The following is a 27,688-nucleotide window of genomic DNA, read 5'->3' as shown; positions in this document are numbered from 1 at the left end:
ATTGAAACAAAAATTTCATTTTAATACTTGAGTTCTATACTGACAAATATCTGGCCTTGTCTTCCATATTCATACCTAAGAAGAAGACATCTCTTTTTAGCACTTAATAAAGGCTTCTTTTGCCTACCATTATATCACTTAGTATATTTTTGTTCCATAAATTCTATTTTATATCACTTAATATTTACCACAATCTTGTCAGCTCAATGGTTCTGTACCCACTTTGCAGACAAAAACCCGAGGTTCGGTGGTTAGGTGACTTGTCCATGATAATAAATCAGTGCAATTGCAATTCAACTCAATCTAACTTCAAAGCTCGTTCTACTACACCAAATGCCCACTCCCCGTCCTCGTAAGGAAATAGGACTCTAAGAATTGTCTGCAGAGAAGGAGCAGGGGATGGTTTTCAGATGGTCTCAGCTGTAGTTAACCTGTCCAGTAACCTGCAAGTAACAGTTACAGAACTAAAAAAAAAATCGCTATAAAGTCGGTGCACGATTATTAATCATCTTTTGGTGAAAACCTGTTCTCAACTGAACGATCTGAAAAATAATTTTTCAATTAAAAAAAACAAACTGCTTGGAAAATCGGGGTACTGTGCCCCCAAGTGGTCAAAAACGGGCCCATCACCAGAGCTTGCTACGAGCTCGATTTGTGCAAGGCCAATCGAGCAACGCGGCAATTTCCCTGCAATTCACCAAAAGCACAGGCGCCCGCCCCCCGCCTAGGGAAGCTACGCGCATGCCCGAGGCTACCACCGCCTGGTGGCGCCACTTCCCCCACATCCATCACACCCGCTCAGCCCGCTCTTTTGAATACCTTTGTCTAATTCCATAAGGGCAGAGTTAGCATCCAGCTCCTGTTCACCATAGCCGGCATCTGCCAAGAAAGACTTAGTTGAGTTTGACGCCATGGCCCCAATAGTTACTGGACTAGCCTATTCAGAAATATTGCAAACTCGGCCCCATCACCGCCATCTTCTTCCACCACCTTCTCGCGGATTTTTCCTCCGCGCTCTGTCAAATTGTGGTACGCATGCGCCCTGGTCACCACGCCGTTCGCCAGCACCTCAGCGCCGCCCCGCGCAGGCGCCCTGGGAGCTCCAGAACCCCAGGTTCCCGCGGCTGGGAGAAAAGGAGGCGGGGATTCGTAGAGGGAAGTGAATCGACGGCGCCCGGACGCTGCGGTGAGAGCCAATCAGAGGGCGTGACGTCAGTTTGGCGGGGAGTTTGGTGGCCGGGGCTTACAGTGGCGGGAGTTGGAGGCTATAACTAGTCCTCTTCTCAAGGACCCAAGTTGCGACTTCTGCTGAACCGGTGGCATCTCGACGACTTTCCTCTCCGTTGTGCCTTCCCCCCCGGCCCAGATGCTCTTCAATTCGGTGCTCCGACAGCCCCAGTTTGGCGTCCCGAGACATGGTGAGTAACGGCCCTAACCGCTGCCTGTTGCTGGCGGGATTCGCCTCCCCCGAAACCACACCTCGGACCAAGGCCGAATCCAGTTGTTTCCCAGCTCCAGCCCCGAGTTCTCCTTCGGCCAGACGACTGGAGAGAGCTGCGCTTTCATGCCCTCGGGACACTTTTAATCGGAGTCTCCATTTTTAAAACTAAAATGTAGGCGGGCGGAGGGAGCGAAGTTAACTTAAATGGCCTCCTTTACCGCTTGTGCCTATAGTACACTTTTAGTGGAAAACGCGTGCATGTGCGTGTGAGCGTGTCTGTGTGTTTCTCGTCAGCTGTGTGAGATCGAGGAGGCTCGAATGCATGGATTAATTTGTTGTGGAATCCTAGTGAGCCCTAATATTTATTATTATAGCACTTCAGCGAATCTGACCCGCTGTTCAGGAACTCCGTCGAGCGGAGAAGACAGAACATCTGCTTCTAGCATGGCCAAGAAGGCTTTTTTTCTCCCTGATTACTTCATATGCATAAACATTTGAAATTATAGAGTGAAAAGTGCCCATAACCACACACCCCAGAGAATACCACTATTAAATAGATTGAAGTATATTTTTCCAACATGTTTTTTCAATGCCAGGGGTAGTATGTATTGGTATTTACAGAGGCGATATCAAAGTGTTTTGTTTTGTTTTTCACTCTCACGGTGTAACTTGGGAATATTTCCCTATTGGTATGTAGAAGTCTAACTTATTCTCTAGAGTTCTTGAGGTTCCTTAAGTTAAAACTTTGGCAGTAAGAATTTTGAGCCTGGGTTTGAGTGTCATCGACCTGAAACTTTCTGATAAGGAAGTTACTGCTGGGACTCAGCTTGGATAGAAATGCAGGATAGGTCTTCTTTCTCTTTAAAACCACGTGCGGGGGAGAAAAAGAAAAGAATTTGAGAAGGGAACTTTTTATATTTAAGGCATAGGTTTGGACAATGATTTTCAACCGGTGTGCTGCAAAAAAAAATAAAATAAAATTTAAAACATGCAATACCTGACTATTTAGTCGGGGCACTGACCTCTTTTCCCTTAGATTGTCAAATAAGGAAATGACAACAGCCAGCACAACAATAGCCGTCCGGTGTGAACGAATCAAAATTATACCTTTTTATTTTTTGTCAGATTGGCAAAAAATACATATTTTGGTGTGCTTCAGAAACTTTCTGATAAGGATGTTACTATCTAGACTAAGCTTGGAGAGAAATGAAATTTCATTCCTTTAAAAGAAGGATAAGTCTTTCTCTTTAAAACCACGTGGGGGGAAAATCACGTGGAAAACAAAAAGAAAAGAATCTGAGAAGGGAACTTTTTACATTTAAGGCATAGGTCTAGGATAACGATTTTCAACAGGTGTGCTGCAAAAAATAAAATTTAAAACATGCAATACCTGACTATTTAGTCAGGGCACTGACCTCTTTTCCCTTAGATTGTCAAGTAAGAAAATGACAACAGCCAACACAACAATAGCCATCCGGTGTGAACGAATCAAAATTACACCTTTTTATTTTTTGTCGGATTGGCAAAAAAATATGTATTTTGGTGTGCTGAGGGTGTGCTGCAAAAAATAAAATTTAAAACATGCAATACCTGACTATTTAGTCAGGGCACTGACCTCTTTTCCCTTAGATTGTCAAGTAAGAAAATGACAACAGCCAACACAACAATAGCCATCCGGTGTGAACGAATCAAAATTACACCTTTTTATTTTTTGTCGGATTGGCAAAAAAATATGTATTTTGGTGTGCTGCGGAATTTTAGTAATTAGTTATGTTTGCCATGAGATGAAAAAGGTTGAAAATCGTTGGTCTTTTAGGAAAAGGATATTGAGGAGACTGAGTAGTCCCTCAACTTTCTGCCACCAACCTAAAACTTTATATCATCCTGACCTATTTCCCTCTTGCATAATATTTTAAATCATACTTTAAATACCCCCTCTTTTTGTCTGTCCAGGGACCTTGCTTGAGTAACTTCTCTATCTGTCAGTGGTTAAGAGCTTTGGCTTTGGCGATAAAATGCCTGCGTTCTTTGTTGTTTTTTTAATGCCTGAGTTTTAAATCCAGTTCTACTCTTATCTGTGTGACCCGAGGCAAACTCTAACCTTGATTTTGTAACTCATTTTCTCCTATTTCTCCAATTTATCCTCTACATCTTCCTTTCTCTCTCATAAATTCTCATTCATTGTTATGTGTTAGGCTTTGAAATTCATTCATCCTTCTATAGTATCTCTTTTCCCCTTCCTGTCAGTGTTCCATCCTAGGCCCCCTTTCTCCTTCTATCCACTCCCATTGATGATCAGAGTCTTCACCAGGGCTTCTTCCACTGCCACCTGCAACCTTCCTTTCCCAGGACTGTTACATCCAGTCATAAAAGTTGTATGAGTATCTTTATCCAGATGGTCAGTGCCACAGGCATCTCAAACTCAAATACCTAAACTGAACTGACTTTTTCCCTAAACCTGCTATATTACCTATTTTGGCAGTGGTTCCATTATTTTAAACTAGTCTGCCCAGCCAGAAAGCTGAGCTAATCAAAATTTCTCCATTTTCCTCAAGTTACACATCCAGAAAGTTTCCTTATAATATCTTGACTCTAACCTCTCTTTCCCCACTGATTTTGCATGTTCACCATATCTTGGATCTGTTCTATGTTTACCATTCCGTTTCCTTAGTTTGGGCCCTGATACCTTCTGGTCTGGACTATAACAGGTCTCCCAAGTGGCCTCTCTCTAGTTTATTCTCCACATTGTTGCCAATGATATTTCTAAAATAGAAATCTGATTACTCTTCTGTGTATTTTTAAATTGGTACCTAAAAGTTTTTATCATAAGTTTAAATAAATATAAAGGATTTAATTTCTGGCCATATTATAAATACTGACTTTTATTTTAAGCTTGAAAATTGGATTGATCACCCTTTTTTTGTAAAAACACATTTGAATTGATATTATTTGTGATTGTAAGGCTCTGTGTGTTAAAAGTTCATCTGGATTGACTTAACATTGCAATTATTAGTATGCAATTAAATATATATACATATTTTTCAATATATATTTTTAATTTTGATAAGGAATTACTAAGCAAAAAGTTAAAATTTTATTGGAAGTATAGTTTTTCAAGCAATGGATTTGTGTGTTCATTATGCCTTTACTAAAGGGAGTATCTGGTTGTCTCTCATTTGGGGCCCCAGAAGTTTTTACACCTTGGGGTACCGCAAGGTGTAAAATTGGGTCATGGAAATACCTTTCTTTTGAAAGTGGAAGACAGTGATAAAGGGAGAGGAGAAAAAAGCCTCAACCTTTTCAGACAATCATTTTTAGAAATGTTTATACATGGAATTTGAGTATCAGGAAATTGATTCTCTGAAAACTCTCATGTCCTCAGATACTCCTTGAAAAATCTGCAGGTAATTTTAAATTGTACATTGGGTAAGTAATAGGCTTTTCAAATGAGTGTTGTGGGGGGAAAGCATTACAAATTCATGTTGGAAACAGCATAACAAACACACTAATCCAAAAGTAGTTTAAGGGTCTGGTCCAAAAATGGAGGGGACTAGTTATTAAGTCGTGTTAGGCCATTTGTTAATATTTGGATATTAGTCTGTAGGTTATTAGGCAAAGTTGACAGGAGTCAGTGTTTAATTGTAAAGAATTAGATCTCCATAGCATACATATTATCTTCAGTTCCACCTAAATTATTTAAGATTCAGTTCTTTTGAATTAGTGTGAAGTCATTAAATTTTTTTGAAAAATCCTAAACCACAAGTGTGCATTTCTATAACTTTTTAAAAAAATATATTTTTATTGATTAAAAAAAAATAATTCTTTATTGTTGAAAGTATGACGTATGTCCCCTTTTTCCCCCCTTTGACCCCCTCCAGTCCACCCCTCCCACCCCAGGCCTTCAGCACCTATTGTCTGTGTCCAGGGGTTATGCATATATGCATGCAAGGTCCTTGGTTGATTTCCTCCCACCCACCCACCCTCCCTCCCCCGCCTTCCCTCGGAGATTCCGCACTATGTTCATGCTTCCATGTCTCCAGATCCACTCTGTTCATCAGTTTATGTTGTTACTTAGATTCCACATATGATTGCGATCATGTGATACTTGTCTTTCTCTGACTGACTTATTTCACTTAGCATGATACTCTTCAGATCCCTCCATGCTGTCTCAAAGGCTAAGAGATTCTTTTTTACTGTTGTATATATTTTTGTTGATTTCAGAGAGGAAGGGAGAGGGAGAGAGAGACATCAATGATGAGAATCATTGATCAGCTGCCTCCTGCACGCCCTCTACTGGGGATTGAGCCCACATCCCAGGCATGTGCCCTTGACCAGAATCAAACTGGGGACCTTCCCATCCACAGGCTGATTGATGCTCTATCCAGTGAGCCAAACCAGCTAGGGACATTTATATAACTTTAGAACAGAAGCTTTTGTTTTTAAATTCTTTCTGTGGGTGGATATTTTTTTAACTCTACAACATAACTAATTATTGTATTCTTTTGGTGGTCTTTAATGGCTAATTTATAATGATATCTGACCTTGAGATAAAATCCTCAGGAATAATTACTAAATCTGGATTGAATTTATTTGCCTCCTTTGTTCTGATTCCCTTAGGTTATCTCTATGAACATGAGGTTATGTCAGGCTTAGCTGTCTTCTCCAGTTTTGTTTTTTAATGAAAAGTGGGAATCGAAAGTACCCTAAAATGTGAGAGTTTGTTAATTATTTAGACAGCTCTCAATATAGAGTATAATTTCATTGTTTCCGCCTATATTTAATAAAATCTGATTTTAATAACTATTTATTGAATCAATGTTCCTTTTATATATATTTAAAATGTTTCGACCCACATATAAAAATGATAGATCTTTGAAGATGTTTTACTTTTTAGACTATAGTGCACATTAGGTTTCTGGCCCAAGCAGAGTAAACTCTTCCTCCACCCTGAAATTCTTCCCCTGTCTTGTATATTGAAAACATATTCATCTTTCAAGATTTGTGTTTGATTTCACCTCCTCTAAAGACTTCCCTGACCCTCCTACTATGCCAAGACTAACTGCTTGTACTCTAGGGGTAGGTATACTTAAGATACTATGACTTGAATTTCAGCACTGGAAAGGAAAAAGGAAGTGAAATTAATAATCAACTTGTGAATATGTTAGTGGCTACAGTAGGCATATTTGACATAATTATTTCCTTTAATTCTATGACCATTGGATTATGTATGATGTTGCTAGTAACTTATGAGTTTACAGTAATGTTGCGTTAGAACCTCTAAAAACAGTCTCCAAAGGGTTGGAGAAGATTTTTTTTAATGTGTAAAGGCCATTTGGTTTTTTTTGCAATCTTAAATGTACTAGCAAGAGTCTCTATTTAGATGAAAAGCCCAAAGGCTATACCTTACCAGAATTTGGGAGTGCTCATTCATTCTTTCTTAGGAAAATACCAAAAACTGTATTATAGAGGATTATAGATAGTGACTGGGTCTATATTAGATATATAAAGCTTTTTATTTTATTTATTTTTAATTATTTATTTATATTTGGTTGATCCTCACCTGAGGATATTTTTCCATTGATTTTTAGAGAGAGAGAGAGACAGACAGACAGAGATAGAGAGAAACATTGATGTGAGAGAGACATCGGTTGGTTGCCTCCTGCACATACCCCTATCAGGGCCGGGGAACCTGTAACCAAGGCAAGTGCCCTTGCCTGGAATCGAATCCGGGACCCTTCAGTCCATGGGCTGACGTTCTAGCCACTGAGCCAGCTAAGGTTTTTTAAAACAAATAATTATTTCTGTATTTGTTGAAAGTACTAAAATGTGATGATATATTGGATTTCTATAAGGAATTGTATCTTATTTTAGGATGGTCTTCACAATATCCTCTACAGTCCCTTCTAACTGGTTATCAGTGCAACTCTAATGATGAGCACACTTCTTATGGAGAAACAGGAGTCCCAGTTCCTCCTTTTGGATGCACTTTCTCTTCTGGTAAGAAAATTACTGTCTAGCTAGGCTTGCTAAAAAAAAAATAACCTATTTCACACTTAAGAGGAAAAATATACAGAGATATCTCCCTTTCAAAAAAAAAAGTAAGATAGGTGATAGAGTTTTTCTAAGACTGTTCTTCCTGATTCATGAAATAGACTTTTCTTAATTTCTGTGTATAATTATATATATCCTCTAAAGCAGCGGTTCTCAACCTGTGGGTCACGACCCCTTTGGGGGTTGAACGACCCTTTCACAGGGCTCTCCTAAGACCATCGGAAAACACATATATAATTACATATTATTTTTGTGATTAATCACTATGCTTTAATTATGTTCAGTTTGTAACAATGAAAATACATCCTGCATATCAGATATTTACATTACGATTCATAACAGTAGCAAAATTACAGTTATGAAGTAGCAACAAAAATAATTTTATGGTTGGGGGTCACCACAACATGAGGAACTGTACTAAAGGGTCGTGGCATTAGGAAGGTTGAGAACCACTGCTCTAAAGCATAGGACCTTATAGTACTTTTTAAAAAACTAATATAGGGAAAAGGTTGCAAAGATTCAGCCATCATGAAAACTGTTTTGATCTGATTGAATCTATCTTTCTGGAATGCCTTGGGGAACAAAAGAACAGAAATAGAAATACTTTTTACCACTGTTAATATTTCTAAAACAGGAAAAGTAAAAGGTTGTGAAAAGGGGATTTTAAACTAATAGACTCAGCCTGCTGGTGGCCTACATCATATACCTTTATTAGCCATTGGCCAGTACCACTCTTGTTTTGTTTGAGTACCATTCTTTATTCACCCCTCTCTTAAATGAGAGGTTATCTGAAGATAATTTTGGTGGTTTTAAGTCATTTACTGAATTAGAAAATATGGCAAATTTTAAGTAATTTTTAATTCAAATTACCTCTGGACCATATCAGATGCCATTTGGGTAGAATCATCTTCCCTCTTTTCTAACAGATTCTTTGTGTTTACCCAGTAGCTTTCAATTAATCTATATTATATATAGGTTATATATACTTATATATTTATACATATGTATATAACTTTATAATAAGCTCTAAAATTATGTTACTCTTCATACATTCTATTCTTTATTTTTTATTTAGCTCCAAATATGAAGCATATACTAGCAGTTGCCAATGAAGAAGGCTTCGTTAGATTATATAACACAGAATCACAAACCTATAGAAAGAAGTGTGTTAAAGGTAAGTCTAGGTCTAAGGTTTTTGTTTTACCATTTTAAATCCATATAGCCTCAAGTAAATTATTATTTGACTACATTCCCAATTATATTCATTTCTGATTAAGTCTGTTTAAGGACCAGGCTATTTCTTTCAATAGATGTTAATTATGGCATGACTTTATTGAAAATTAAGAAAAATACATTTTAGGATTAAAAACAGTTCTTTTAAAAAGGTTCAATCTTTTACACTTAATATCATTGGGAGAAACATTGTTTTAAAATACTTATATTGACCAAGCATCTTTCATATATAAGACAAAGTTCTATTGACCTTAAAAAGCTGATAATTTGGAACTAATAAGTCAACTGTTGAAATAACTAAAATAAAACAAAGACTGTAAATGATATAGACGTACAAAGAAAATGCTATAGAAGTCAAAGAGCAAGTCCTCATGTGATAAAGAAGGGGAGGAAAATTTTCTTGAAGGATGGGACATTTGAGTTGGACTGGTATTTAGACCAATGGCGATAGAATAGGATACTCCCGGTGGAGGGAAAAGCATTAGCAAAGACGTAGAAATATGAAAGAATAGGATATAATAAGGAAATAGGGTGTAACTCGGTTTCATTTGAATGTAGTATGTAGAGAACAGTGAAAGATAAATCTTGTGATAAAGGACAAAGCCTACAAAACTTTGAGGTGTCAAACTAAAGTACTTTAGACTCTTCAGAGAGCAGGATGAAGATTTTTGAACTGGAAAATTTTTCAGAAAGATTTCATTTTAGAGAATATATTACTAGTCACCTCATGGAAAGGAATTTGATATCAAATGTTAGTTCTATGTAGTAATGGTGGGGATGTTTTGTATTATATCACTCTTTAAATCTTCCTTCTCCATTGTAATGCTCTTTGGCCAATGGACCTTAGGGTGCTGACCACTGACTTTTTCCACTACAGTTTTCAAAGTATTTAAACTGCTATTGATATGACTACCCCAGAACATAGTTTAGACATTTCACATTCATCATTTTCTTAATTTAGAATGGATGGCTCACTGGAATGCTGTCTTTGACCTCGCCTGGGTCCCAGGTGAATTTAAACTTGTAAGTGTCTTTCATTTTATTTGGGTCTGAGTAGATAATGGTTAAGGGTTGCTTTATTCAATTGTGATAACATTTTTTAAAGGTTACAGCAGCAGGTGATCAATCAGCCAAATTTTGGGATGTAAAAGCTGGTGAGCTGCTTGGAACTTGCAAAGGTCATCAGTGCAGCCTCAAGTCAGTTGCCTTTTCTAAGTTTGAGAAAGGTAAGTTTGTACCTGTCTTCTTTCATCTCCTCAACCTCCTTTACAATGGGGTAATAAGAAATTAAAATTGTTTCCTCATTTTCTGCTATCAAAGTTGCTATTTTATGTATGTAGATGATTGAGATTCTAATATGACTGAAAACCTAAATGAAATTAAGTTGGGTTTTAGTCTTATTCTTATGGACATTATCTCCAGCTTGTCCCTGAAAGTCAAACATTGTCAGGTAATTTTTTTCTATAACCTTGCCAATAAGGTAAGGATTTGTTAATAGCTACTATACCTCTATTCAATTCTGGGTGTCCTTTAAAGTCTAAACCTTGTACTGGCCACTGATTTGCCTATTCTGCACATTCATATAAATAGGAACTATATAATATGTGGTCTTTTGTGACTGGCTTCTTTCACTTGGTGTAATGTTTAATCTTATTTTTTTTTACCTCAAGTTGAATGATTTCTGTTGCTCTATCTTCAAGTTCACTGACTTTTCCTCTGTTCTCATCATTATGCTCTTAAAGTTATCCAGTGAATTTTGTCATTTCAGAAATTGTTTTCTATTCTAAATTTTCCTTTTTTATAAGCTCTCTCTGCTGAGATTTTTCATCTTTTCAATGTAAATGTCTACTTTACCTCATTTGACATAGTTATATTTGCTTTACAATCTTATCTGATAAAGCAACATGTGAGTTATTTCAAGGTTGGCCTCTGTTGATTTCTTTTCCCTTGAGGATGACTCGTTTTTCCAAACTCTTTATATGTCAAATAATTTAGTTATATCCTGGGCATTGTGAATGGTATGTTGGACTCTGGGTTCTGTTATATTGCTTAGGGAAGAGTTGACGTTTTTGTTCTAATGGGCAATTAATTAAGACTCAAGTTACAGACTCAAACCTGCAACAGGGCAGTGGGTTCTATCTCAATTCTGTTCGTTAATTTAAGTCTTAGTTGCAAGCTGCTTTAAGTTTTCCCCTTCATAGATGGTTCAGGGGTCAGCCAGAAACTTATCCTGAGTTAAACACAGAATCAGGCCTTCCCTTGCTCTGGCTTTCTCTAGGGTTTCCCCTTCTCTCTGGCAGCTCTTGTTGCCCAACATTTCCTTTTCCAGTTTCTCTGGCTTGGAAGATGGCAGGTTTTTCTATTGGCATTTTAGTTGCTTGCCCACTGGCTGCCCTCAAGGTAAAACCACAAAAGACCAGTAACTTAGCCCAAGCCAATCACTTGCTTCAGTTATTGACTCTCCTCCAAAAATTGCATGTTTTTGTTCAGTCTCGATAGAGCCCTCAGGTCATTTTTTATATTTTTTTTCCAGAGTTTAAAAGCTAATGCAAGTGGATTGGTTTGGTAAGTGTCCACTCTTCCATACAGAAGCAGAGTTGTTTTGGCTTAATTTTAAAGAATAATACATTGCAGATAAATTGAAGTTCTTCTATGTTTTCTTCTCCAATCCCATTGCCCCCTTCCACCTCTAGAGGCAACCCCTTTCACAAATTTTGTTTGGATCTGTTCCATGTTTTTCTACTGAGACAGTACAACTTGGAGGTTTGGAGTATGGGCTCTGGAGTCCTACTGTCAAGAATACCTTTACAAATTACTCGTTCTCTCTGTGCCTTAGTTTTCTCATTTTCCCAGTAAAATGGGAATAATAATAACCCACTAATAGGATTAATAACAAGGATTGAGATAATTTGTATAAAGCACTTAGGGGAGTGTATAGCACTTAGTAAGCACTCAATATATTTGGTTATTGCTTGTTTATCATTCTTACTATAACTTTACCATATATATAGTGTTTTATGTGGTTTTAAGAAAATTTACACAGGGATTATTCTGTTGAGTTTTTGTTTAATATTTGACATGTGTTTTGAGTTTTTTGTAATTCTTTACCTTCACAACTTTGTTTTCTCTTACTTGTTGTTGAACCATATATTTTTAATTTTTAATCTCTAGCGCCAATTATAGAAGCTAGCATATAATAGATACTCTAGGAAACTTAAGTTGAAATGTACATGTCATTGACCAGTTTTTTAAATTTCTTGATAAACTGTTTCCCCACAGCTGTCTTCTGTACAGGTGGAAGAGATGGCAACATTATGGTCTGGGACACCAGGTGTAACAAAAAAGGTAGTCTAGTTCCATTTTAATTTTGATAAATGTGGCCTGTCCCATACTTCATTGTTTTGAATGAAAGGTTTATTGAATTCATCTGATAACCACTAGGGGGCACAAGTTCATAATCCTTTATTTCTGCTTACTGTTCTAATGCTCATGATCTTAGCGATAGTTGCAAGTATTACCCTCTGTATTTAAATCATATTGTCTTCTGAACTATATTATTTATCTAAATGATTGATGGAATTGAAATTATTAATTCATTGCTCATTGGTAAATGATCTTTTATAATTTTTTTGGCTTTAAAGAATTAGGTTAGATTAAATGTAATTATGCTCACCTTGCCCATTGATGCCATTAAGCAGAAACTAATGATCATCTTCCCTTTTTAAAAAAAAAGTTATTTTTAGCCCTAACCAGTTTGGCTCAGTGGATAGAGCGTCGGCCTGCAGACGCTTGCCATTCTGGTCAAGGGCATGTACCTTGGTTGCACGTACATCCCCAGTAGGGGGTGTGCGGGAGGCAGCTGATCGATGTTCCTCTCTTATCGATGTTTCTAACTCTCTATCCTTCTCCCTTCCTCTCTGTAAAAAATCAATAAAATATATTTTTTTAAAAATTATTTTTAACAGACTATTTTATGGAGCAGTTTTAGTTATATAGCAAAATTGAGCAGAAAGTATAGAGCATTCTCTGTGTACTGATATACCCCATCTCATACAGCCTCTTCCACTATCAACATCCACACGAGAGTTAAAAATTTATTACAACTGATGAACCTACATGGATACATCACTATCACCCAAGGTCTATCTCTACTTTACATTAGGGTTCACTATTGGTTTTGACAAGTATAAAATGACATGTATCTACTATTATAGTATCTTACAGGATAGTTCACTGCTCTAAAAATACTCTACTCCAACTATTAATCCTACCCTCCCCCAATCCTGGCAACCACTGATTTTTTTATTGTCTTCATGGCTTTGCTTTTTTTTCTTTCATGGTTTTGCCTTTCCCAGAATGTCATAATTACAGTATGTAGCCTTTTCACATTGGCTTTTCTTAATTAGTAATATGCATTTAAGGTTCTTCTGTCTTTTTATGGCGTGGAAACTCACTTTGTAGCACTGGATAATATGCCATTGTCTGGATGTACCACAGTTTATTCATACATTCAAATACTGAAGCACATCTTGGTTGTTTCCAAATTCTGGCAATTATGAATAAAGCTGCTATAAACATCTGTGTGCTTATTCCTTTTTATCCATTATAATCTCAACACAAAAGATGTAATGTGGTAGCACTGCTGGCTTTGAATTTTAATAATCTAATAAAGAATGTAATTAATCTTGAAATCTTATATATAAACTAGAGGCCCGGTGCACAAATTCGTGCACGGGTGGGGTCCCTCGGCCTGATTGGCCTGATCAGCGCCGTCTTGCCCAGTCCCAATCAGGGACGATGGGGGCTGGCTGGCCGGGGAAGGACTGCGGGAGGGCTCCAGGGCATGTACGGCCCTCTCACCCAGTCCTGATCAGCCGGACCCCAGCAGCAAGCTAACCTACTGGTTGGAGCATCTGCTCCCTGGTGGTCCGTGTGGGTCATAGCAACTGGTTGAGTGATTCAGTCAATCTATCGGTTGGACACTTAGCATATTATGCTTTTATTATATAGGACGTTACATTCAGCATAAGAATAAGTTCTGAAAACTAAATAAATTTCCTCTGAATATCTTTCAGATGGATTTTATAGGCAAGTGAATCAAATCAGTGGTGCTCACAATACCTTAGACAAGCAAACCCCTTCAAAACCTAAGAAGAAACAGAATTCAAAAGGACTTGCTCCTTCTGTGGTAAGGTTTTATAGCTATATACACGTGTGCAGATCTTAACAGTGGGATAGAATCTCAAGGAATTTGTTGGTCATAAAAATAGGAGCTATAGATTGAGTGAGAATCTTCATTTCCTCTTGATATCAGTGGGTTTTTTGTTAATGCTAATTGATGGTTTTCAAAACCTAGTTTGCAACAGAGGAACCTGGGAAGCATATTAAAAATTCAGCTTCCTAAGCCTCATCCTTAGGGTTTCCATGCACACACTTACCTACAGCATAATGTGATTCACTAGGAAAGGGGCAGTAGTTTGAAGAAGTATATTAAGTACTATGATAGTTTCTGTTGGGAAGGAATCCCTGTTGTTTTCATATAGTACCTTTCTAGTATCTGATAGTCAAAGCTCAGACAATGCCCAGAATACATCTTTTTTCTCACCATTGCTCTTACTTTAATGTGTTTACTTTTCTAGTACTCCTGGTCTGTAGGATCCAACTTAATATTTTGGGGGGAGGTATGGTTGTTAAAACAGAACTTAAAATTGCATACCATGAACAGGACACAAGCAAGAATGGAAACTGGCAGGGTTAGCATGAGATCTTTGGAGGTTCGATGAAGTTAAAATGAGTAATATATTTCAGACATTTAATCAGATTCTGAGCCAAGAAAACCTGTTAACAGCAATTAGGTAAGAAACTCCATTGAGCACCTTTAAATTTTTCAGAGCACGTAATAACCATCTTTGATCGGTAGTTCTTTAGATACTCTTATATGATAGTCTAGGTAAAAATCTAGATAGACGGTGATATTTCATAGATGAAACAGGCATGGGAAAGTTAAGTGAATTTCCTAAGGATACACAACTTATTAGTAGGTCTGATTCTAAGTAGAGTCAGTAGGCTTAAACAAGTTAAATCTTTTAATAACCATTATGTTTCTTAAGTGTAAGTCAAAGTGATTCCTAGCTAAAATTACTTCTTGGTCAGCAAGAAGATTTAGTCTGAGAGTTTGGGAGAAAAAAAGCCATTTTAGTACCAGGTCTCTTGATGGTGAAGATTGTGCTGTCCAAAATAGGATTTACTCCTTTTCTTTTTCTTCTTTGTGTTATTAGGATTCCCAGCAGAGTGTTACTGTGGTCCTCTTTCAAGATGAGAATACATTAGTCTCAGCAGGAGCTGTGGATGGGTAAGAGCTTTATTTCTTGGTTCTTTTGATAAGGTCTCTTTCATGAACTGTGATGGGGAAGTCACCTAGTCCCATTATATAATTGAATATGTGCGCTTTTAACTTCCCAACATAGTGAATACCCAGCTGAGAAGAGGACCTGCAGATCACACTGGAAAATATCTAGTTAGGGCTCTTGCTCAAATAATTAAGTGAGATAATACATGTGTCACACTTAGCACATTTTCTAGCACATATGAGCAATATTGGCTGCTCCTATTATAAAGAAGCTGGATAGGTAGCTTGCTTATCTATGCAGTATAATTTAGTCAGTAATTCTTATTTAAGAAGTAAAATTGCTACTATCTTAGATTTTATCTTCTCATGGTTTAGTAATAACCTAAAAGAAAAAACCTGATTTGGGGCATTTCTGGGAGTGTTCTAACTAGAATAATAGTAAGTCTTGATGACTTTCAATTCACATACCTGCCATCCATGATTGGTCTGAATTTTTAGCTTCAGATAATTTTGTGGTACTTCTTGATTGGTTGCTTTGTTCAAATATAACTTATTTGAGTATAGGGACTCTTTCATTCTTTTTTTTTAAGCATGTAGCATAGTGCCTAATACTTATTATTATTATTATTATTTTTTAATATATTTTATTGATTTTTTACAGAGCGGAAGGGAGAGGAATAGAGAGTTAGAAACATCGATGAGAGAGAAACATCGATCAGCTGCCTCCTGCACACCCCCTACTGGGGATGTGCCCGGAACCAAGGTACATGCCCTTGATTGGAATTGAACCCGGGACCCTTCAGTCCGAAGGCTGACGCTCTATCCATTGAGCCAAACCAGTCAGGGCGGGACTCTTTCTTTTGTAAGCCCCCGTCTTTGTCCCCTTATTTACTCATTATATCTCCCAAGACATCCTCCCTTCAAAAAACAATTTAGCCTGGCCGGTGTGGCTCAGTGGTTGAGTGTCAACCTGTGAACCAGGAGGTCATGGTGCGATTCCTGGTCAGGGCACATGCTGGGGTTTCAGGCTTGATCCCCAGTAGCAGGCATGCAGGAGGCAGCCGATCAATGATTCTCTTTCATCATTTATGTTTCTATTTCTCTCTCCCGCTCCCTTCCTCTCTGAAATCAATGAAAATATATTTTTTGAAAAACAATTTAAGAAGATCATGACTTTTAGGATTTCCATTGTGTTTGTTGTCCTCTGGACACTAAAACTTTTTATTTTGTGGACCAAAGTCTGAGGCACAAATGAAGCATTATCTAAAGGTTATCAGTTGTGCTTGTGAATGGATGTGAGAGCTTGCTCTGTTTGTTTCCAAGGATTCTGCCCTGCTACAAGCTTGTGTTTAAGACAATAATCACAATTGATGAAATGAAAAAATACTTTATTTCACAGGAAAATTTGTTTAGATTACTTAAGGAGTTACATATAGAGATATAACCTTATGGACAAAATTTGTTACTTATGCTGTCAAAGGTTGCATGCAGAGTGTTAAAAGCTTAGGAAATGGTTTTTTTTTCCTGCAAACAATGAAACAATGACTATCAGCAGCTACCCTCATCTTCCTTTTCCGCTCCCTTGATGTAAACTTGAGGTAACCCATCACTGGGTCAGATCACATCTGTTTCCGTTATGCCAGAACTGTAAGCCTGATACTAGAAAAAACAGTATGAGACATTTCATTCTGTTTCCCAATGAGATAACCTAATTGTACCTGGTTCATGTGCCAGAGGTGTTAGATTAAAAGTCATTTTATGTTCAATATAGTTGAAACTGGTTGGGGTTGGAGAAGGACTACCAAATAACTATCTCTTTACATTGATTTTTAGGGTAATTAAAATATGGGATTTACGTAAGAATTATACTGCTTATCGACAAGAACCTATAGCATCCAAGTATTTCCTGTACCCAGGTAGCAGCACTCGAAAATTAGGTAAGCCTTTTTATAGACTGTAGGACTTTTTGGAAGGACTTTTCGGGGAGTGTAAGTTTTTGTTAAAATTTTAAAATAAATATGCTAGTTTTCAGCAACATAGACTTGGAAAACTCTAATATGTGTGGTTTTATCTTTTTGAAGTTCAAAATATAAAAACAAGAATATTTTTGGTTTTCATATATTTTGGAGAAAATGAATTTTAGTGATTCTTTTTGTAAAATGATCATTTGGCCTCAGCATTTTTATCTCATTTCTACTCATTGTCACCAGTCATGCTAACTAGAGTTTCCTTTTTCCAGGCTACTCCAGTCTGATTTTGGATTCCACTGGCTCTACTTTATTTGCTAACTGCACAGATGACAACATCTACATGTTTAATATGACTGGATTAAAGACTTCTCCTGGTAAGATCTTAGTCATTCAAGTTCTTACCCAGAAACTAATACAGTCTTTTTTGTTAATGATAATTTGATGTTGGTTCTTTTCCAAGCCAAATTTATTATTAAGACATATGAGAATTTTAGGATCTTTGATTAGTTCTACTGATGAATTATCTTGTGGGACAGAGAAGGATGTTCTGCTCAGGTTTTGTTCTGTTTGGGGGTTGTTCATTAAATTAGGGGGCTGAATTTTTTAATCCCCCACAATAATTCTTACAAGCCTTCTCAATATTGGACAATTGCCTCTTTTATGTTTTCCTTATCCTCACCCGTTTTATACTTCAAGAAAATTAAAAGTAAAATCTGATATTTAAAGCTGATAAATAACATTTTTAAAAAGAAACCAGTTTCTCAAGCATACACTAAGAGGGTTATTTGGGTTACATAATTTCTAGAACATTATTAATTGCTTAAGCAAGCTACATATTAGTAACCTGCTTTTTCTTATAGACTGAATTCTATAACCAACCCCCATATCTACCCAGTTTCCACTAAAGTAAGATGTGTTGATAAATAAATCTCAAAATAGTATACACTATGCAGGGCTCTTAACAGAAGTTTCCAAAGACTGCCCCCAAAGCCATTATTAGGATTTCATATATGTAACAGCATTACAGTTGGTATTTCCAATGCTCTGAAATAGGTCTAAACAAGGACAAGAATATTTGGAAAGGAAAGAGTTTTTGTAACTAATTTTGCTATTTTCCTGAATGGAATTCGAACTTAGACAACTTCGAATTTAGTTATCATTTTGTTATACTGTGGCATGAAAAGGAACCTTGAGTTCAGATTATCCTTCTGCAATCAAAGAGATAAGTCCAAGGCCACTTTACTAACAATTTAGCAACCAACCTTTTTTACTGTGTTCCTAAAATAACTTAATTGGCTGTCACAAATAGAATGATACAGATATAGATATTATGTTTCTTTAAAATTGAGTAACAGATGTGTGTATGCATGGCACATATGGTAATTGCTTGCTTTTTTCAAAACTTCAGAAAGGGTCTTGGGCTCAATACTTGTTCTCCCATACTTTTTAAAAAATTATTATTATTTTAAATATATTTTTATTGATTTTAGAGGGAGAGGAAGGGAGAGGGATAGAGAAATAGAAACATCAATGGGAAAGAAACATCCATGATCGACTGTCACCTGCACACCCCCTACTGGGGATTGAGCCCACAACCAGTGACCTCTTGGTTCATAGGTCGAAGCTCAATCACTGGCCGGGCTACTCTCCCATACTTTTAATTTACAATATTTTATTATACTAAGTGATATTCATAAGGATGACTCTGAAGTACTTTAGTGAGGCACTTTAAGAGCCCAAATCATCAAAGAAAAATTAAATTGACCCCAATATAGGTTTTAGAAGGATTTTTTGCATGGTTTGACATTAATAGTGTACTTTATGCTAGCCTTTCTTACACCAGCAGAGGGCAATAAATACTTATAGGTTTAGTGGGAAATTTGGTCTGTAGCAGTGGTTCTCAACCTACTAATGCTTCGACCCTTTAATACATTTCCTCATGTTGTGGTGACCCCCAATTTCATTGTTACAAATTGAACATAAAGCATAGTGATTAATCACAAAAACAATATGTAATTATATATGTGTTTTCCGATGGTCTTAGGCGACCCCCGTGAAAGGGTCGTTCAACCCCCAAAGGGGTCTCGACCCACAGGTTGGCGACCCACAGGTTGAGAACCGCTGGTCTGTAGTGTTCTATTCATAGTTTAGAGCTGAAAAAGATGAACAGTTACAGTTTTAAAGTTGTATTCTGGATAAAGGAGCCTGTTTATTTTGTGGGAATTTGTTTCTTGTTAGGGCGGTTATTAGGCTGATTTTTTTTCCCCCCAAGGGGATTTTATTGGCTTCCATAAAGTCGATCTTAGTTCCTTAAAACTGTCTGGTCATATCCGAATCTATGCATGTCTCTCTCCAATATGACATTTTAGTCAAATCCTTGGTAATATAGCCAATGTTTCCAATTGTGTCCTGTTACAAAGAGAACAGATTCTTAGAGAATGTATGTAAATAACTATATTGCATGAAAATAAGAATACTCACTAAGATTTTCCAAATTTTGTAGGGATCAGGTAGGAAGAAAAAGATAACTTTCAATTTTGCTTAGAAAGGTATAGTTTACCAAATTGCTATGGGTCATAGGTAGGTCAAGAGGGAAAAAACATGTCCTTATATCTGAAAAACAAAGATTAAAGAACCAATAATATTTCAAATAAAAAATCATGAATATTATCATCTTCATTAGTTCATTTAGTCTCATGTAGTTCTTGTTGATCTTGATCTTTTGTTAGCAATTTTATGAAGCCATCAATTTCTCCATTAGAAATCTATATATTCTTACTAATTCAATAGCATGATCTGAAAGTTATTAGAACCTTGTATTCCAAAGTACTTTCATGAATCTCTTTGAAGATAAAACACATTTTGCAAAAGCATCAGAGTGAAACAATGACTGTAAGTGACAAAAGACTTAAAATATCATGGTTAAAGATCTGATTGCCATGCAGTTGACAGGGAAATTTGCTTATTTCTGTAGCACACATTTTAAAGTGCAACTAGAGCTGCACTTTTCCCAAGTAGAATTATGACTGATAAAACCAGGACATTGTTTTAGAAATTACATGTAATTTTTAGAACATTTTTTATATTAATAACATTCACTTATGCAATATAACTTAAGAAGGCTTACTTAGCATAACTTATTTGGCAATGTTTCCTATATAATTTAACATGCCAAATAAGCCTAATTAGTTTAATATCTTCCTTTTTATAAAAAGAGAACAAATCTTTTGAAATGTTTTAGGGACCCTCTGAAAAATTAGTTGAAATAAAAAAGATTTCATTTAGAATTTGATTACGGGAAGTTTGTCAAAACTTAAAAGTTTTTAAAATAATCAAATAGGATCATAGGTCACTGTGAAACAATGCTTAGCTATTAATTTAACCATGATGACAAAGATTTTGCAGGCAAATTCAGAAAGTTAAATACTTGTAAGTAAAACTTAGCTCTTATAATCAAAAATCTGATCAAACATCATAGGAGATTATTTAGATAAAACATAAAATTCCTACTTTTTAGGTAGATTACTCAAAGGTAAAAATTTTTTTTAAAAAGCCATTCGTAGTCTCTTTATCAAGAACAGACCAAAAGTCCAATAACACTTCGTTCTTTTAACAGGGAAAATCAAATCCTAATTTTGCATCAGCTTACTTTTGATATTAAAACATTTACTTAATTAAATTTTGTCTATATGTTAGCCAGCTTGACCATGCATAAAACTCTTTTCTTTTTTTATTTATTTCAGAGAGGGAGGGAGAGGGAGAGATAGAAATATCAATGATGAAAGAGAATCATTGATCGGCTTCCTCCTGCATGCCCCCTAGTGGGGACCTTTCAGTCCACAGACCAACGCTCTGTCCAGTGAACCAAACCAACTAGGGCAAATTATTTTCTTAAGATTCCTTTTTCACAAACCTTCTATAATTTTCTTTTTTACATTGAAATTTTGCCCTATGCTTTTTCCTTTCTTTTTTTAACCGGGCTTTAAGATAAAATTACTTTCTTTTCCCTTAACAAAATATATTTTCATTTCTTATACCATTTTTCTTTTTCAACTGAAAACATAAATCTTATTTTCCTTGCATACTAGGATGTTTCCCTTATTTTAGTAACTTTAACTACATATGTTAATTAGAATTTTCAACCCTTAGAAGCCTTAATTTCTAGTGAAAAATAAGAAGTAAGCAATTGTGGACTGTTATAACAGTGTTTTTTGTTAGCAAACTATGAACCCATTCCATAATTTCTAGAAACGTATTTGTTCATAGTATAGTCTTTTACTAAAGCACAAAAACACAGTTCACTAACAGACCCAAACATAGTAAATCTATAATATGTGTAGCTGAAATGATTCATATCCTGCTTAACTTCACAGTGAAAGTGCTTAATGTAGAGAGTATTTGATATGTAGGCTTTTTCTTGAAAAGGTATAAGTAGAAAAGTATTTTTCTAGTTTTATTCTAGCAAAAGGAAGGGATTTCTGTGAGCACTAAGGGAAGCTGTTTTACTGTGCTGTGACCTGGAGTTTACCATTAAAAGGGTCACCCAAGCAGAGTCATGGAGTTTATTTGGTTATTAATGATTGTTGGCACATCCTATGCAATATACCTAAATTAAATTGTGGTACCAGATAAAATTACAGATGGATATGGAGCTTACGTATCATCCATTATCCTGTGTAATCAATAAATGATATACTATCCTCTTGAATGACAACTGTATAAGTTTCTTAATTATTTATTTCCTTCTGTTAGAAGATTGGAGTGGAAATTTGTTTCCTGCCTAAATGTTTTCTTAAATTCTCTAAAACATTCTTTTTCTTTTATTTTCTAATGTTCTGATACTGGAGACTTCAAATTTTGGTCTCCATAGGATACATGAACCTATCAAGCACATTATGCTAGACTGGATTACTTGCCCTTGTATCATGTACAGTGAGAAGTCTACAACTAAAGGCTTAACCTAACCTAGTTGGAGTATCTTACATATGAACATATAGTTTGCCACAGTAGCAACTTTTACTCTTCAGCCTATTTCAAGTGCTAGGTTAAAAAGATTCCCTCATCCCAGATAAGCTACCCATAAATCTTAACTCTTTTTACTGATTTTTACCTATTTGTGCAACAAATGTTTGAAGGTCTACTCTATTCAAAGCACTGTAAGGATAGTGAGGAAAGAATAAGATATGAAATTTATCCTCAAGAGATCAAAAGTCTAAGAGAAAGAAAGATCAGTGTGTTATATAATGGGGAAGGCCATGCCTTGAGGTAGGTAGAGAGGGTCTATAAAGGCACTTAACTGAAAGATTGGACATTGGCTCTATTTTTGTCCTTTAAGAATGTTTTTCACTACTTCCCTTTAGTCCGCTCCATACCGAGTATTTGGGTTCAAATCATGAGATTGGATCTAATATAATAATGGAATTTCCTTTATTTTCTGACATTGTCCAGTTTTGGTGAATGTAGCTTGACCATCTGCTTCAATAGTCAAAACACTGATTTTTTTTTCCCATTTGGCAGTGGCTGTCTTCAATGGACATCAGAACTCTACCTTTTATATTAAATCCAGTCTTAGTCCAGATGACCAGTTTTTAATCAGTGGCTCAAGTGATGAAGCTGCCTATATCTGGAAGGTAAGTTGCTAAATTTCCCCCACAAACGTGAAAATGAAGTATTCTTGCAAATACTTCTTTTTTTCCAAGATGAGGTAAGTTTATTGATTAACCTTTTCTACTTCAGATGTTTAGTAAAAGTTGCTTCTTGCCTTTTAATATAGCCAAAACTTCACTCTGTTGTCACAAAATACATCACACTTTCATGGCCAGAGCTTCTCAGAAATTGACAATCTGTATCCTCCTATAGTTTCAGATTATCCAGAAATTGAGAATTCAGAAAACTGGAAAGAACTTTAATTACTTCGTCCTGCTTCCTGGAAAAACATACTTGGCTGCTTTTCTGCCCTTTGTTTTCAAACTCTCATTCAAAATACATGGAGTATTTTAATATTTAGGATTCAGTCTATACTCAAATCAGCCATAGAACCTTGCACAAAATACTCAAAAATATTTGTATAGTAATTGTGTTCCTTACTCTCTTCCTAAAAGTGGTTTAATCTTCAGGCTACTAAAATAAATGTGGCTTAATAGCATTATTTAAATTTTTTTGGTTTTATAGATTTCTCATTTCTGCTACACAAACATATACATATAAACTAGTATATTACTTTTAAAATATGTGGTTCTAAAATGACTACTGTAAGCGAGGAAATTTAAAGCTATTCATTTGAAGTCCAATGGAGAAAATTGAAATGTTCCACTCAAATAGCACTTGCTGACCACTGAAAAGTGGCTCTTGTGGTAATAATTAATTATAGAAATGTGTGGGAGTTCAAGAGAGAAGAGCATTGAGGCATTGTTTTCCTAGGGCTAGAAATTAATTATCTTCTAGATTGCCCTGTAATTTCATAAATGTCCTTGACATTGGTAAATTGAATGATCAGAGTTTATACATTTTGGGTTTTAGAGTCATAATGTCTAAAACTTTATAGGTCCATAAGTTCAATATTATCAAATCTTTTCTCAAGAGAAATTATATCATTTTTAGTCCTGCCAACCTCTAGGAAGTCATTATCTTTTTTCTTTTAATACAGTGCTAGAAGCTTTCAGGTATGAAGCATAAATCTTCAGCTAAATTTCATATGATATTGGGGGGAGTACTAAAAATGATTTCTCTATATATGTAGAGTTGCAAAAATGCAAACACTACCTTATCAAAAGCTTTCAGTAACAATATCCTAGATGGTCACATGGTGGAGATATTGTTCTGTCCAAGATGCTGTTGTGTTTGGCTTGTCTCTTTTTCTATAATATATTTCTTTTTATTTGTTGTATTTTTTTAAATATATTTTATTGATTTTTTACAGAGAGGAAGGGAGAGGGATAGAGAGTTAGAAACATCGATGAGAGAGAAACATCGATCAGCTGCCTCCTGCACACTCCCTACTAGGGATGCGCCCACAACCAAGATACATGCCCTTGACCGGAATCGAACCTGGGACCCTTGAGTCCGCAGGCTGACGCTCTATCCACTAAGCCAAACCGGTTAGGGCTATTTATTTGTTGTATTTTTAAGTGAAAATTTGTTTATGAAACATATATTTGAGACCCCCATCTTGTGATAAAAGTTTTCACCTAGCTTCTTATTTATAAAACTTTTCAGATGAGCTTTAAACTTCAACAATATGTGTCACTAGCACTAATATTTCTGTCTTATATTTTAAATTTTGAGTTTCAGATTAGGTCTTATGTGTCTTATTGTACTATCTTTTGGTTTTTCCTTTCTCCTTCCCTCCTTACCTACATCTTTTCCACTAACTTTGGCTCCCAACTTAGCAGTAAGATTTTATTCCTACCAAAATTTTATCTTTTTAAGTTTCTTATCTCTTAAAAAAAAATTTCCGACACACCAAAAAGCATAATAAAGGATTATCCAAAAAATACTTATGCCCTGATCATTTTTTAAAATAATTTGAAATATGTAATTTGAAATACATACGTAATTAAGATACAAATACAGTTTTATTGGCAATTCTTACCAAGTTACTCCCTATCCCTTTTCACTAGCACAAAGGTCTTTTTGGTGGTGGTGGTTGTTTCAGAGAATGAGGGTTGAGGGATGCTCCCCCTCTTTAAAGACATGCAATAAAATTATTTGGCTGTTGTTGGTAACCCATTTTCAGATATCTAATTAATGGCTATCATATATATGGGTGACTCTGAATTCCTGGGCTGGGTCACATGTTAGTACTGAATGACGTGGGTCAGACATGATGTTCTCCTGCCTGTCCACACATAACTCAGTGTGCAGGCTCTGATATTTGAGATCCTGGCAAGCTTACTGCACCTAAAATTGAATTAGCCTAGTGGGGTGGCTCAGTTTTTCTTTTCCATGATAAAACAAGGTGGTTGAGATTTTAAAAGAAAATTTCACACAAGCCAAGTATCCAGCCTATTAGGTTGTCTATAACTCTGCTACATTTCCAGAAGTCCTAATTCTCTCAAGTGTTGGTATTTTTTCTACACTAAAAATTCCATGGGCATAAGAAGACAGTAAACAAGGAAGTTTTAGATCTTGAGAGGTAGGAGAATGGCCTTTTCATTCTCACCACTGCTCAGCAAATGGGAGATGTAATATAAACTCTTTGATACTAACATCCAAGACTTAAAAAGATTTAATATTATATTTTTTCTTTGTAATTTCCTACCCTTTGTCCCATCGTCACCCTTACTCCCTCCTTCCCTGGTTCATTTCTGATGTAGCGACTGAATAGTATTGAAGTGGTTATAAATAAACTGATTTGGCACAGTCATTGTACCGCTGACTGGTGAAACATTGAGCCTGACACTTTAGGAAGTGTAAATGATCTCATGGCAGAAATAAAGATTATATTTGGTTTCTCACTGGGCAGAGTAAGGAGATTTTTTGAGGAAGGGTGCTGATCTTTTTGCATGTTTAAGTATATAAATGTTTTATGAGGTCTGTAGGTTAGAGCCAGTTACTACTAGAAGTATCTTCATAGTTCTGGGAGTTTAACTTTGGGATTCTTATATTTTGAATTAAAGTCTTTATAACAAGTGGAATACGTAAGAGGACAATTTTCTGTGTTTTGACCATCCCAGAATGCATAGATCTAAATGTCTCTTGGACTTAATGGTCTCCTCTTTTTAAAAGTAGGCTTAAAAAAAAATCATGTAGCTGAAACCGGTTTGGCTCAGTGGATAGAGCGTCGGTCTGCGGACTGAAAGGTCCCAGGTTCGATTCCGGTCAAGGGCATGTACCTGGGTTGCGGGCACATCTCCAGTAGGAGATGTGCAGGAGGCAGCTGATCGATGTTTCTCTCTCATTGATGTTTCTAACTCTCTATCTCTCTCCCTTCCTCTCTGTAAAAAATCAATAAAATATATTTTAAAAAAATCATGTAATTATGGTAATGTTTTTATAATAATGAAATGACAATAAATAAAAATTTATTTGAATAAAAATGAAGGATTTAAAAGCCACCTGAGTTTCATTCGAGGAAACTAATCTTCCTTGAAGCATACCATACTAGGATAGTCTTAACCTGCATTCATAAATACTTATTGGACATTAGTTCTTATTTCATTTCACAACATGCCCTTCCCTCCACTTTTCTTATTTAGATAGACTTCATATAAAATTCCCCATGTTAGTCATTTTATTGTGTACATTTCAGTGATTTTGAGTATAATCACAATACTATGCAACTATCACCACCATCTCATTTCCAAACGTTTTTATCGCTCCAGAAAGAAACTCCGTACCCTTTAATACTCACCTGCCCCTGGCAACCACTAACCTATGTTCTGTCTATGGATTTACCTATTCTGGACATTTCATATAAATGAAATCATACAATATGTGATCTTTTATATCTGAGTTCTTTCACTTAACACGTTCTTTTTCTAAATATATTTGTATTGATTTCAGAGAAGAAGGGAGAGGGAGAGAGAAATAGAAATGTCAATGATGAAAGAGAATCATTGGCTGCCTCCTGCACACCCCCCACTGGGGATTGAGCCTGCAACCCCAAATTAAACCCAGGACCCTTTGGTCCTCAGACCAATGCTCTAGCCACTGAGCCAAACCAACTGGGGTTCATTTAACATGTTTTTAAGATTTATTATTATTATTGCATGTATCAGTACTTCATTCCTTTTTATGGCTGAATATTTCATTGTATAGCTCGTAAACATTTTGTTTATCCATTCATCTATTGGTCGACATTGGACTTATTCTACTCTGGCTTTCTGAATAAAACTATGAATATTCATGTACAGGTTTTTTATTTGAACACTAGAGGCCCGATGCACGAAGATTCGTGCAAGAATGGGCCTTCCTTCCCCTGGCTGCTGGCACCGCCTTCACTCTGGCCCAGAGCCGCCTTTCTGCCTTCATTCCGGCCAGGAGCTGCCCAGAGGCCCGGAGCGGCTGGGGCGGTGCAGAATGCCATGGCGACGACGCAGGCGTCCCGCCCCACCCCATCCCCACCGCTTGGCGCCTGTGTATGCAAATTAACCTGGCATCTTTGTTGGGATAATTTGCATGCTCACTCCTGATTGGCTGGTGGTCGGCATGAAGGTATGGCCAATTTGCATATTTCTCTTTTATTAGTGTGGATGTTTTCAATTCTCCTGGGAGAATATACCTAAGAGTAGAATTGTTGGGTCATATGGTAATTCTATGTTTGGCTTTTTGATGTTTTCATTTTTAATGCTGTGTAAAGTGCCTATGGTAATTATTCAACAAATGCTGGCTTTTATTATCATTATTATTCCTACCTTATTACCAAATTGTAAAAAGTTTTTCTAGGGGATCTAGCCTTTGTTTTTTCTCTTAGATCCTATAGATAAATGCAGTAATGTACATACATTCTACTGGTAGATGTTTGATTTTCTTTTGGAAATTTATTTGATCTTTGAGTACACGTTTAGGTTCTTCTAGGTATTATAATACCTGGAAACTGAGGAAGGGGTTGTATCATGAAATGAAAAGCTAGAGGCAGCAAGCAGAGTAAACCAATGGAGAATAATATGTTTCTACCAGGGAGGATCAAGAGGGCATGAGGAT

General features: G+C 36.3%; 2 protein-coding genes across 10 annotated transcripts in view; one reads left to right on the top strand and one right to left on the bottom strand.

Annotated features, from left to right (window-relative positions):
* INTS7 (integrator complex subunit 7) overlaps positions 1-1,026 on the bottom strand; it is a 44,568-nt gene extending 43,542 nt beyond the window's left edge. The window contains exon 1 of the mRNA XM_014538810.1: positions 820-1,026. Within this exon, the coding sequence (XP_014394296.1) occupies positions 820-913 (94 nt within the window). The 5' untranslated portion in view covers positions 914-1,026. The remainder of the gene's footprint in view (positions 1-819) is intronic.
* Positions 1,027-1,321: 295 nt separating this feature from the next.
* Positions 1,322-27,688, top strand: part of DTL (denticleless E3 ubiquitin protein ligase homolog (Drosophila)) — a 42,935-nt gene continuing 16,568 nt past the window's right edge. For 2 of the 9 annotated variants that reach the window (XM_014538800.1, XM_014538799.1), the window contains exons 1-10: positions 7,312-7,438; positions 8,568-8,666; positions 9,687-9,748; positions 9,831-9,951; positions 12,005-12,070; positions 13,801-13,913; positions 15,004-15,077; positions 16,908-17,011; positions 17,314-17,418; positions 22,562-22,674. In XM_014538800.1, the coding sequence (XP_014394286.1) occupies positions 8,576-8,666; positions 9,687-9,748; positions 9,831-9,951; positions 12,005-12,070; positions 13,801-13,913; positions 15,004-15,077; positions 16,908-17,011; positions 17,314-17,418; positions 22,562-22,674 (849 nt within the window). In that variant the 5' untranslated portion in view covers positions 7,312-7,438; positions 8,568-8,575. Of the gene's footprint in view, positions 1,419-7,311; positions 7,439-8,567; positions 8,667-9,686; positions 9,749-9,830; positions 9,952-11,258; positions 11,291-11,418; positions 11,496-12,004; positions 12,071-13,800; positions 13,914-15,003; positions 15,078-16,907; positions 17,012-17,313; positions 17,419-22,561; positions 22,675-27,688 lie in introns of those variants that run through there. The other 7 variants (XM_014538807.1, XM_014538801.1, XM_014538804.1 and 4 more) reach the window with 7 other exon arrangements.

This window comes from Myotis brandtii, unplaced genomic scaffold (assembly GCF_000412655.1).
Source record: "Myotis brandtii unplaced genomic scaffold, ASM41265v1 scaffold197, whole genome shotgun sequence".
Classification (NCBI taxonomy): domain Eukaryota; kingdom Metazoa; phylum Chordata; class Mammalia; order Chiroptera; family Vespertilionidae; genus Myotis; species Myotis brandtii.
The sequence above is the reverse complement of the archived record's forward strand: the minus strand, read 5'-3'. Positions and strand labels throughout refer to the sequence as shown.